This window comes from Hoplias malabaricus, chromosome 1 (genome assembly GCF_029633855.1).
Source record: "Hoplias malabaricus isolate fHopMal1 chromosome 1, fHopMal1.hap1, whole genome shotgun sequence".
NCBI classification, from domain to species: Eukaryota; Metazoa; Chordata; class Actinopteri; order Characiformes; family Erythrinidae; genus Hoplias; species Hoplias malabaricus.
This window is the reverse complement of record NC_089800.1, coordinates 76,521,294-76,534,321: the sequence shown is the minus strand read 5'-3', so window position 1 is coordinate 76,534,321 and position 13,028 is coordinate 76,521,294. Positions and strand designations below refer to the sequence as shown.

The following is a 13,028-nucleotide window of genomic DNA, read 5'->3' as shown; positions in this document are numbered from 1 at the left end:
GAGCCAGCAGTTCAGGCATCTGGTACAAGTGCCCCTTGGGGACCTCCCACTGGTGGTATAGCAGGCATGGACTACCAGGAGGAGACCCCCGAGGTAGACTTGATAAGACAGTGAGATGACACTGATATTTACTTGCCTTTAATTGCCTGACACTAGTAATCATTCATTCATTATTAAAAATCTGACCTTAAAACAAAGTGTTCCCAGGAAATAGCTGACCATTTTAAGTCTGTTAATGAACATTTTTTTTGTGGGGGGGGGGGTTCCCTTTTAGGCCCCTACCAAGGCTGCCACACTCTCTATATGAGCGCTGACATAAGGACATAAGGTCCCCATGAGATGAGGCCAAACTCCACCAGCGTTATGAACACATCTATTTGCACTATGAAAACTCTATGGGACCCACTGGTCATCCCTGCGGAACTCCTTAGAGTGTCTCCGAGTCTCAGAGAGAAGGGAACTGAGCCTCAGTGCTGTGCCTCAAAAAAAAGGTCCTCAGTGTCCTCACTCAGGTACTGCAGAACTATTTACGATGTATATTTATTGTCCGAAGAACACACATGCACTGTGGTCAACACTTTTTTGTATTTTAGCATTATTGTGAACTTTTGCTATGTTTAAATTTTTTTTCCCAACACCATGGACACCTGATTCCTGACCCTGGGAGTGAATTCTTTAATAGAATCTTAATTAGTTTGTTTTTAAATTACTGATAGAGAAAACCAGCCAAGTTAATTAGCATTTACTTAGTACTTGAGTACTTACAACATACTCATGTAACTAAACTGCGAGTGATCATTATCAAGATCTATTTAGAATATTAAAGGAACACTAAGGGTTGGTATTTGCTCCTGAGCTCCCTCTACAGTTGCAGAGTGTAATTTTCCTAGCCTCCTCCAAAGTTTTAAATAGTGCGGTTTCTGCAGCGCTGAGCTGGACGTAGCAATGACACATGCTTTATTCTCCCTATTACAGGTCAGTGAAACATCACCTTTATTTTGAAGCTGTAATTTTAAGATACAGATATGACCTAGTGTTCCTTTAAAGCAGGACAGAGCAATTAAAACTATTGAGAATTTAATTTTTATTTACTGTACTTCAGACTGTGTTGATTGTTCATTTCCATCTACCATCCACATTAGCCTAAATACGTTTGCCATAACTGCTGTGAGGAACCATGTGAAGTCAAAGAAACAGAACAGTTTACAGAATCTTACGTACACAAGCTTGAATGTCAACAAAGGATTATGTTGTTCCTTTGCTCCAGCGTGTTCAGAAAGGGCCCTGAAGTCCCAGGACTGCTGTTCTAACGTCAAGACAGTTACGATCAACAACTCAGTTCAATTAAATCAACCTGAAATCTAAATCATTCGTTTCCAAACACCACTGCCGCAGACGTACCTAAGGGCGGTAACAGGTGGAGCCGTGTAAAATGGCTCCCAGCATTCTTCCATAGTCCCCATAGTCTTTAAAGTTCATCACTATCCAATGATAAACATGTATCTCCAAAGCAGCAACATTACAGACAGGAAAAAAAGACCTTCCTCACGCCTGGGCATGCTTCTGATGAGGCAGCGCATGTTCTCCTGAGGGATCCTGAGGGATGTCCTGGACAGTCTGTGGTGCAACGTGGCAGTGGAACGAAACCTGATTTCCCAGATGTGCTCGACTGGATTCAGGTCAGTAGAAAGGGCAGACCAGTCCATAGCATCGATGCCTTCATTATGCAGGAACTGCTGACACACTTAAGCCACATGAGGCCTAGCCCACTGCACCAGCTTGTTCTCACAGTGGGTCTGAGGATCTCATCCCGGTACCTTATGGCAGTCAGGGTACCTCTGGCTAGCACATGGCGGGCTCCAAAGAAATGCCTCTCCACACCATTACTGACCAACTGCCAAACAGGTCGTGCTGGAGGATGTTGCAGGCAGCAGAACATTCTCCACAGCGTCTCCAGACTCTGTCACGTCTGTCACATGTGCTCAGTGTGAACCTGCTCTCATTCGTGAAGAGCACAGGGCGAATTGGCGAATCTGCCAATCTTGGTGTTCTCTGGCAAATGCCAATCACCCTGCACAGTGTTGGGCTGTAAGCACAAGCCCCACTTGTGGACGTCAGGCTCTCATACCACCCTCATGGAGTCTGTTTCTGACAGTTTGCGCAGAAACATGAATATTAGTGGCCTGCTGGTGGTCATTTTGCAGGGCTCTGGCACTGTTTGCACAGAGGAGGAGGTAGCGGTCCTGCTGCTGCTCCCTCCACATCTCCTGGTGTCTGGACGCTGTGCTGACGGACACAGCACACCTTCTTGCCACAGCTCACATTGATGTGCTATCCTGGAAGAGCTGCACTACCTGAGCAACTTCTGTGGGTTGTAGACACTGCCTCATGCTTCTTCTAGGCGTGAGAGCACTGACAAAAGTGACCAAAACATCAGAATGAGAACAGAGAAATGGTCACCACCTGCAGAACCACTCCTTTATAGGAGTTGTCTTGCTAATTGACTCACAGTAAGTGTGGCTTCCTAACTGGACAGATTGATTTCACAGAAGTGTGATTGACTTGGAGTTACATTGTGGCAGCACGGTGGCGCAGCAGGTAGTGTAGGGATCTGGGGTTGGGGGTTTGAGTCCCGCTCCGGGTGACTGTCTGTGAGGAGTTTGGTGTGTTCTCCCTGTGTTCGCGTGGGTTTCCTCCCACATGCTGGTAGGTGGATTGGCGACTCAAAAGTGTCCGAAGGTGCATGTCTGTGTCACCCTGTGGCGTCCCCTACAGGGTGTGTTCCTGTCTTGTGACCAGTGACTCCGGGTAGTCTTCGGACCCACCGCAACCCTGTACTGGATAAAGAAAATTGAGTTGACCGAATTATCTTTCTTTTTGATACTGTTTTGGCCATGAGGGCGTAAGAAAAACGCAAGGAGTGTAGGTTTTTTTTTATTGAAAAACTTTTTAAGACAAACTTGACTCTTTCTAATAAAGCTGGAACAACGTTTAAAAGTGAATTCACTGCTTTACTTAGAAATACTTATGGTTATTTGTACTGTATTCAGTGTCCAACTGGGCATCTAGGGTTCTCTTGCGAACTCTGCCACTGGAAGTATTTTCAAAGTCATGTGAATGCTCACATCAGCGCGCTCAAAAATGCCATGCCAATACTGATGGGAGATTTCTCGTGTTGTGCACTCTAACTGTGGCTTCCGTTGCCCAACACATGCCACTTTCGCACTTGCCATTCCCACCCCCGAATCACAGCTGAATCCATTTCATACTGTAATAAAACTGTTGCTCTGCCCCTAAATTGTTTTTATACAAAGGGTATTAAGCAGGACCGGGCGTGTACTTAGCTTACTTCTTTTTTTTTTTTAAAGAACTTTACAGCTTAAGGAAAGCTGGCACATATCAAAACCGCTGTATTGCTTTAGCAAAATAATTTGATTTGTATTTTCTTTCTTTTTACAATTTTTGCCATTTCTATATTCATTGCTGAGATCCTCTAGGTCACACTGAAAACTGTGCTCAAATACTTGTACTATTTTACTATTTGTACTATTTTAGTGTAATCATACTTTTCCACATGCTTTATTACAAATGCGTATTAACATATTAAGAGCTGTTAAAATGAATTAATCGATTGTGCACATTTAATTGTGTCCTCTTTGTTTTCTGTGAGTTTCCATGGCACATTTGTCAGCCTCCTTTTTCATAGATTCCAATGGGAGCCATTTCTTTGCATCAAGTTGACTGTGTTTTTATATTGATTTTTTTTAAATATCATTGGTTTTATGTATTACCAAGCCAAATGGTGTCTGTTTTCATGCTGTGACATTGCCTGTGAACATGAGAGGTAACTGAGCACTTGGTGTCGTTCAAACGCGTCAACATTTCAAAACGTCAGTATTTAACAGCTTCAGTAGTTCAACAGAAGGACCGAACAAATTAATAAACAAGACTTTACTCTGCACCGTTGTCTTCTGTTTGGGTTTGTGTAGGAAGTGTTCTCCAGCACAATGACAATAGGAATCTCAAACTCAACATCAAAACAAAAGACAAGCTTTAGTACCTTAATATTTATTATGTTACATTTATGACACTAGTGAGTTTATCTAACGGATGGTACACGCACTGTTTTTGTACTCTCCTTGGAAAAGCATGAAATGTAATGGAACTCTGAACCAGCGGTAAATGAGCCTATTATCACCATGCTCAATGCCATGCGTCAGCTAGAAGCTGTTACTGCAGAAAAAGGGGTAACTCCCTAATAATAGCTTTTGATGTTAAATGAGCAGGCAACATTATGCCCATAGAGTACAAAGAAGTTAATACTTTTCCTCGAAATTTAACATTACTTTCGTACTAGTGTTTGATACTGTGTCTGCTGTTCTCTTGTTGATTCCAAACTAGAGAAACTTCCGTCCCTCCAGTAAGTGGATGATGTTCTGGAAGAGAAGTGGGAAATGGCTTCATCATAGAGCGAAAAAAGCAAGAAAAAGAATCTCCTTTTTTGTGTTGTTGATATATATTACCTGTCTTCCAAATGCCTTGGCCATTTCTGCTGCACCTGACCCAAACTAGAGTGGGATTTAAAAATAAAAACAAACAGAATACTCAGAATTAAGCATGGATATAAAAAAGGCATAGTGCTTATTTCTTTTTTTTTTAACCTCGTTCTTCACAAGGTGGTCAGCCCCGTTGTCCAGCAGAAGTTGCACCAGCTCCTCATGATTGTTTAGCACAGCGACCTAATTTAGAGAACACTGCTTCAGCAAAGACCTTCTTTATATCCACCGTCAAACTTTAATTGTTATGACCTGATATTCATTTGTCCATACCATGAGTGGCGTCTTTCCATTTTTGTCCCGGACGTTGACATCAGCTCTCGCACGAATGAGGAGTGAGGCCACCGCAGCATTTCCACTCATTGCTGATACTCGCATGAGAGGAGTCCAGTGAGAGACTGTATCCCTCACATCCAGCTATCGTAAAACATACACAACAGACACATGCACAACAATGCCTTACAGAACATCTCTACATAAGACAGAGCAAGCAGAGAATAATACAGTACAATGAATGACAACTTAAAGGGAATGTTTACAATTGTGGGGACCTTCAGTTCTTTCTGGTTTGTTTATGTTCAGAAGCTCCACATATTTTAAGACGGATTGCTGTGTTTGAGGTGAAAAACAACTGTTGTTTATATGTGACTGAAGTTTGTAAGTTTTTATTCACTGTTTGAATTACCTCAGAACTCATTTGTAACTTGAGTTGTTTAGTTTTGTAGCACTTTCTGTGTTTACTTTCAGGCAGTTAGCGCTCTCCTGAATTTAGAGTGGGTTCCTAAGTAACAGCAAATATAAGTCAATATAACCCACCTATGAAGCAGGAATAAAGCAATACCCACTCTCTTTTCACAATTTTCAATGTTTGGAGGTCTCTCTGCCTTTTATCTGCTGTGAGCAGAGAGAGCCTAACATGTCTGACTGAGATACTTTGTTTTGGGATTTTATTTTTTTTTACTGACACCAGGGTTTCTTAAACACATTAGACCAGTTTCCAAGTTAGCAAATGGTGGGGAAACATCATTTGAATTTTATACAAAGTGTTTTTTGATTACAATTGTGAATTCAGGGATTACCAAAAAAAATTCAATCTTAATTTAATATCTTATGTGAGCTGCAGATTGCAGAAAAAAAAATCATAAATATTGTTTGCTGTGTTTACTCATTACTTATATTTTATTTAAGATAAATTAGACTTTTAAAGCAACACTAGGTAAGAGTTGGTGTGTTTGCTGGTGTGTCCTGGGAGCCCCTCCACTGTTACAGAGTGTAATTCACTTTTACACCACTGTTCAAACTTACATTGTGCAGTTTCTGCAGAGCCCAGAGTAGCAATAATAGAGTTTCTGTTCTCGCTATTACAGCCTTTAAAGAAAGGCTCCTGCATTCTGCATCCTGTATCTGTAATTTACCACAGCTGTATAAAAACTAGAAATGTATGAAAAACATAAATAATTTGTGACAAACCCCCACTGTTTTACTAAATTACAGTATGCTGTCATAGCTTATATTAATTCTTAACACTTTTCAGTTAAAAAAGTAAAACAAAAAAGTAACTACCACAAAATTTAAAATAAGAAAAACCTAGCGCTTTATTTCAAACATCTTTATTTGAAGTGGGGTCTGTGTGGGGTGAACCAGGTCTCGGTCTCTAACAGTGTCTAATAAAGTCACTACTGATGCGTACTGAGATTTTAATGTGATAGAATTTAAATTACTACTACTGTAAATAACTATAAAACACTGTGGTATAACACTGTTAATACATTAACGGAGCTGCCATTTTGTTACTCTAAAATTTACAATATTTTACAGCGTTTACAAGCCATATAGGGTACACCTTCTGAAGCATTTTGTTAAATGTGAGGGAAAGAGTGAGTGAGTGAGTTACAGGCCAGTTTCATGAGAAAGAAAATGTATTAAAAATATACAGATTTGATCTATATTCCTTTAATGTAATTATCACAGGTGATTGGGATGTGATAGCTGATTAAAAACATAACAGAAACCATTGCCACATGCAAAAGTCTTGTCATTTAAAAGTTCATGCCTTCGATATGTACCAATTTCATGCATACTTCAGCAAACAAAACTGCTGTAAATCTCTGGTTCATCTTTTCAGATATTGAAACCGTTTTCCAGAGAGTACACTGATTACTTTACCACTGTAGTGTGGATGTTCTAAACTGGATAAACCTTCATAAGCTTCATAAGCTTTGGTAAGACATTCCCTCACGTCTGTCTCATTTAGTACATAATCTCATTTTATGTTATATCAGTAAATTCTCCATGGATCAATTCAGAACCCAGTGGTTCCTTTTGTAAATGACCTTTGAGTCACAGGTCTTCTGTTCCTTTAGGGACATGAACTCATGTACTCAAATTATTGCTCATGGTAATTAACCGCACAGACCAGAGGTGCTTGAAAAAAATACTTATTCATTATTTTTCATTATTCATTATTTTAAGAAGCAGTAGTTTAAAAGTTACAAGCTTATTTGATATTTTCTCACCTCACAGCCATCCTGAATCATGTAGTCTATAACAGGCAGGTGCCCCCCATCTGCTGCCCAGTGGAGGGGGGAGCATCCACCCATGTCCTGAGACTGCCATGTGGCCCCACATTCACGGAGGTACTTCACAATATCCAAGTGTCCAGCAAAACATGCCAGCATTAGACTGTCAGAAATACAGTGGAAGACATTTTGAAGAAGTCTGTAACATAGTTTAAAAAGGGCTTGGTACTAATTTATACTCTGAACATAACCAAGCTCTTGGGATGTATAATAAACAAGTCATTCAGGGTGGTTTGATGTGAAACTTGCAGTTAGAACATTTTACAGTGGTGGTGTTAGGAACCAGATGTAAAGATGTCTACAGCACACATGTAGCCATTTTATTTGCTATCTAAAATAACCATTCATTCATTCATCTTCTGTAACTGCTTCATCCTATTCATGGTTGCGGTGGCTTTGGAGTCCATCTCTTATTCCATCACAGGGCATCACACACTCACACCTGTGGAAATTTGAACATATTGACCTAAACACTCATACACTCAGGCCTGTGGACTATTTTCCACAGCCAGTCTACCTGCCAACATGTGTTTTTGAGCTGTGTGAGAGGAAACAGGAGCACCCAGAGGAAACCCACAGTGGCACAGGGAGAACACAACACACTCCTCACAAAGCTGAGACCAGAGGCAGGGATTAAACCCACCACTCCAGGACCATTATGTCATCCATGAAATACACATTAAACCTGAATGAAAGGTTAAAGGACATTTGGTTCCTATCACCACCTTCATCACTTTGCTCCTCAATGCTTGAATTATGCAGACAATGTAACAAAATATTTTTTTATATATTTTTTTTATATTTTTGTCTAATAAAAAATATTTCCTAACCCACCAGTCTTTGCCACTGCCGTTCTTCATGTGAATATCTGCACCATGTTCCACCAATTTATGCACCAACCTAAAGTTCAGAATATTATAGAGTGTGATGGAGGTCATGTATGTTTTCACTTCTAATGTAGGTGTTTCTAACAGAAGTAAATTTGATAGCTGGTAATACTTCATAATGCTTACTTCACCATTTAAATACTTAGTGAAAGTAAATTATTCAGATTCATTTATTCAATTAATTTGTTGATTTTTGTTCTGGAACATATTGAATTTTTACCTGCCATATCCTTTCTGCGCTGCTACCATGAGTGGAGTGAAGCCCATTTTGTCACAAACATTCACATTCACCGAGCTATTGGAGGTAAGGTGTGTAAGAACATTAGAGGGTCACTCTCAGAAATCATAACTATAGGTTGTAGCATCAAAGACACAACATGGTCAGCTTGTTCATCATTGTTCCATGCTAATACTGGCATATATTTAAGTGCATGTGTGCCTGAGCAAGGTTATAGAAATAATGTAGCTACTGAATACTATATATATATATATATAATATACTGTATAACATCTGCTGGATCTCACTGTTTTGTTAACACTTGCCCCCTCACCCAGACTGCAGCACTTTGTTCAGCGCCTCTTCATCGTTCCTGTTCACTGCCTGGTGCAGGTGTTTGCCGCTCAGCGGTTCCCCTGAGAAGTGACAGTGACCAGTCAATCAAGAGATAGCTTTGCTTTCAGTTGCCAAATACTGAGGAAACATGGAAATGTCTTCAGTGCTGTATTGTGTGCTTGTTACTGTTGGCAGCTGGATTATAAACAAATCATTCATTCATTCATGTAACCGCTTATCCAATTCAGGGTCGCGGTGGGTCCAAAGCCTACCTGGAATCATTGGGCGCAAGGCGGGAATACACCCTGGAGGGGGCACCAGTCCTTCACAGGGCAACACAGACACACACACATTCACTCACACCTATGGACACTTTTGAGTTGCCAATTCACCTACCAATGTGTGTTTTTGGACTGTGGGAGGAAACCGGAGCACCCGGAGGAAACCCACGCGGACAACACACCAACTCCTCACAGACAGTCACCCGGAGCGTGAATCAAACCCACAACCTCCAGGTCCCTGGAGCTGTGTGACTGCGAAACTACCTGCTGCGCCACTGTGCCGCCCAAACTGTCGGTCAGAAGTGGGATTTGAACTCACGCCTCCTTTCGGAGACCAGAAACCTCTGCCTTAGATAAGGTTCACAACCTTGAGTCTGGCGCCTTAGACTAGTGAGCCATTCTGACTATAAACAAATCAAATCAAATTTATTTATACAGTGCCTTTTACAACTGACGTTGCCACAAAGCAGCTTCACACAGTTAGTATCAGAACAGAACATTTAAATCAAAGCCCAATGCGAGCAAGCCGAAGGCGACAGTGGCAAGGAAAAACTCCCTCGACGCTGGAGGAAGAAACCTTCGGAGGAACCAAGACTCACAAAGGGGATCCATCCTCCTCTGATCCAACTATAGATTGAATTTTAAATGATCACCAATTAAGTGTCATTAAGCTACAGTACAATAATGGTAATAATAATAATAGTGACATCAATCTTGGGGCATAATAATAGTGCACCAGATTGGAAGAATCAGTCAGTCTTGCTAATCAGTGCTGCTAACTGCTCCCTTTGAAATTTGGAGCAGAACCCATAATAAGCCCATAGCAATCCAGGGCCCAGGGAAACTTTGCATAAGATTTCAGCATATGTCCAAACAGTGCTTCCCAGAGCTCTGTTTTAACTGCCCTCACACCTCTGCGGCTGGTATTGCGAGATTAAAGGAAGTCAAGCAGTTGGAAACAAAATCCTGGAGATGATTTTCCCTTTGTACTGTTGCCACCTTCCCATGATTATTTAGGTGATTTAAGGTAAATTGTATGAAAATGAGCACAACTGATTTCTTAATGTTACAAAACCTCTCAACCACATGCGAATACATCATAATACCCTATAATTTGAAGGTAACAGATACAACCACTTTGGAACAGATAATTCAGTAACTGTCATGTTTAGCTAACAGGTTTTCACTTGTATGTTTTATAACTGGTAATGCTTAACCTACATTTTTATGGACATGCTTATTTTCACTGTTTACACAGTCACATCAAGGTCTTGTGTTTGAGCAGGAAGAGAATCATAAAAAACAAAGGTGAGTCTACTCCAGGATCCAATTGTATATCACTGCCGTAAATTTGGACAAGGGAACAAAACTGTTTTAACCTAAAAAGAAAAAATACTCACGTGTTGTGGAGACAGAGAGCGCAGGGCAGAGGCAGCACTGCCCGTTTGATTTGGTAGACCTCAGTCTGAATTTATACAATGTGCTGGGCTGTAGTCCCTCAACGACATACTGGGTGCTGTAACCACTTGGAGAAAATACCAAAAAACAAATGGTAGCTACAACTGATGTCAATACAAACACACGCTCACACACACACACAAACACACACACACACACAAAGCACAGGGAGGAAACGTACTGTAAAAGTACATACAAAGTTAAAGCCAATTTTCCTTATGAAAAAGGATTAAAGCAACACTAGGTAGTATTTCTACCATAAAATCATAGCTTCAAAGTCATTGTAAAGTGTCACTGAGCTGTAATAGCGATAACACAGACTCTGCTACTCTGGGCTGAGCACCGCAGAAACTGCACTGTGTAACTTTGGAAAGAGGGTAGGAAAACACCGCATTTTCCCTTGGTTTTAGAACAGTGGATTACAGCCTGTAACAGTGGAGGGGCTTCCAGGACACACCAGCAAACACACCAACTCTTACCTAGTGTTGCTTTAAAAGTCTAATTTATCTTAAATAAAATATAAGCAATGAGTAAACACAGCAAACAATATTTATGAAAGATTTTTTTCCTGCAATCTGCAGCTCACATGAGATTAAGATTGAAATTAGTTTGGTAATCCCTGAAATAACCAATTCATACTTCATAGAGGGGGGTCTCCCACATTTTAAAAAGAAATTTCGTAAGGAATCATCATTACATTCAGGCCTCTAGGTGTCAGTATAACGGCTCATTCATGACATTAAGAAGACTCCTACATTAAGTGCTCCATAAATTCCCCTTCATAAATATTCATTTGCTTCACGATTCAACCATTATCTAAATGTAACTTGTCAGCAGCACATTTCCAGAGATAAAAAGGAAGCCAAGGAAAGAAAGGAAGGGAACAGCTGGTGACTTCTACGTACATGAGAAACTTCAGCCTTTTGAGCTGGTCTGCACACCCTATACACAAACACATGGATGTGATGGGCCTTTATAAAATACCTCATGTTAATATTGGGTTTAGTATTGCTAATGGCAGACACTCACACGTATATGGTTCCATATGTATGTGTTTTGGGGTCCATCTGTTCCACAGAGAAACGAGTCCAGCTTTCAGTGGGGCCACGGTGCTCTTTCTCTCCACTTCCCCAACTCAGCTCAATACTGTGATGATTGATCTTACCAACTACTAGGGCTTCAGGGGACATGCTGTGTCCAAGGACTGAGACTGTACCAAAGCAGAATGAGACTATGAGTGGCAATTATACGGTACATAATCCTTCATTTTTACAGACTTTCATTTATTAAACAGAAAAACATAAAAAACTGTATTTGTTACAAACCTTGAGTGCCTCCATGTGGTGTGTTTTATCACATACAACCACAAACATAAACCTCGGTTTTACACCCTTACAATCCCTTCACAATCATTTATTTACACAGTAAAAAAAAATATTGAAAGATTAATAGGGTATGAAGGTGTAAAATGTTTTTTTTTTAATAAACGTATCATTAAAAACAGTATTTGAAAATACTCAGGTAGATGGCTCTTTACTTTGCTACATATTAGTACTTTTAATTAGCTAATGAACACAATTGTAATATATTTTATAATCATTGTAGATTGATATTTGTGTTTATTTCCTACGTCCAATTTAACCTCCAGGACTTATTTATTTATTTATTTATTTTTACAAAAATTTATATTGAAAATATATAAATATTTAGCTGGCTACCTTTTGTCATATTCTAGTGTGGGGTTACTAACTAACTAGAGGGTTTGAGTTTAATTCATAGAATTATTTAATTTTGTGAAGAGATGTGCTTTATCATTTATCATAATGTTGTCGTTTATTTTGGTGGACGAGAAAATTCACCAGCTATTGTGTTCGCAGTGCTAAGTTGTGCTGTTTTATTCTGCCTCTGCGATAATAAACAAACATCATACCATATTACACTTAAACTAAGCTTAATTTCAAATAGCTCCTCACATAACTCAAATAATCAATTTGTGCATTACGGCGGTCACAAAATCAATCGCTGTCTGACATTTTGTTTATGTGTAGAAGTCATAACTCAACCAAAATTAACCTACCTGGTTTCATTGCAGCCTCGGAGCGTAGAAAATCTGATTCTAGAAGTTGCACTAACGCTTACTTCTTTCCTTTTCTGCTTTAAATATCAAGTTTAAAGCAGTTAACTCTTGATAAGCGCAAAACACTCTTAGGTGTGTGTGTGTGTGTGTGTGTGTGTGTGTAACCGCTGTCAGAGATTTTGGGCCGCTCTGTTGACCGTTGCTATGGGAGGGTCTCTCAGGGGCCGCGCGAGGGATTTCACTTTTAAAAGAAAAAAAAGAAGGCCCGATATTTTTTCATGTGTGAACAGAAAATCCGTATTAAAGGCATAATAATATATCCAATCACGTTCATGACATGCTTATGACAGAAATGATTACTAATTAGGCAGGAAGTATTTTCCTGAAAGAAGAATCGATTCTCCGAAACAAAGCATTTAAGGGTGTCGACTCAAAGTTTTGGCCAGTATAACCAAGACACCTGTTTGTATTTCTGAAAATTATAGCTACGTGGGTGCGTGTAAGGGTGTGCAAATAAATATGGTGTGTCTGTGGGACTTCCAGTTGCCTGCATTATTGTGACATGCGCATTCATCTGACTATTTTCTAGAAGATTTAAATATCGCCTGGGGTGAATATACTCAGTCCAGTACAGAGT

The 13,028-nt window shown here is 40.0% G+C and overlaps 2 protein-coding genes across 6 annotated transcripts in view; one reads left to right on the top strand and one right to left on the bottom strand.

The window, feature by feature from the left end:
• adam12b (ADAM metallopeptidase domain 12b) overlaps positions 1 to 3,924 on the top strand; it is a 150,547-nt gene extending 146,623 nt beyond the window's left edge. For both annotated transcript variants that reach the window (XM_066673641.1, XM_066673632.1), the window contains exon 23: positions 275 to 3,924. In XM_066673641.1, the coding sequence (XP_066529738.1) occupies positions 275 to 314 (40 nt within the window). In that variant the 3' untranslated portion in view covers positions 315 to 3,924. The remainder of the gene's footprint in view (positions 1 to 274) is intronic.
• A 138-nt stretch (positions 3,925 to 4,062) lies between these two features.
• LOC136699168 (fibronectin type 3 and ankyrin repeat domains protein 1-like) lies at positions 4,063 to 12,584 on the bottom strand. 4 transcript variants are annotated; one of them, XM_066673654.1, is made up of 11 exons: positions 12,392 to 12,584; positions 11,344 to 11,524; positions 10,257 to 10,381; positions 8,574 to 8,655; positions 8,243 to 8,317; positions 7,970 to 8,035; positions 7,073 to 7,238; positions 4,830 to 4,973; positions 4,662 to 4,739; positions 4,524 to 4,568; positions 4,063 to 4,436 (listed from the first exon to the last, which is right to left on the bottom strand). In XM_066673654.1, exons 1-11 carry the CDS (start codon positions 12,399 to 12,401, stop codon positions 4,398 to 4,400), a joined length of 1,011 nt encoding a protein of 336 aa, XP_066529751.1. In that variant the 5' UTR covers positions 12,402 to 12,584; the 3' UTR covers positions 4,063 to 4,397. The 4 variants fall into 4 exon arrangements, with proteins under 4 accessions (XP_066529751.1, XP_066529760.1, XP_066529766.1 ...); XM_066673663.1 differs by having other exon boundaries at positions 10,257 to 10,372; XM_066673669.1 differs by lacking the exons at positions 11,344 to 11,524; positions 12,392 to 12,584 and adding an exon at positions 11,220 to 11,323.
• Between the last annotated feature and the right edge of the window lie 444 nt (positions 12,585 to 13,028).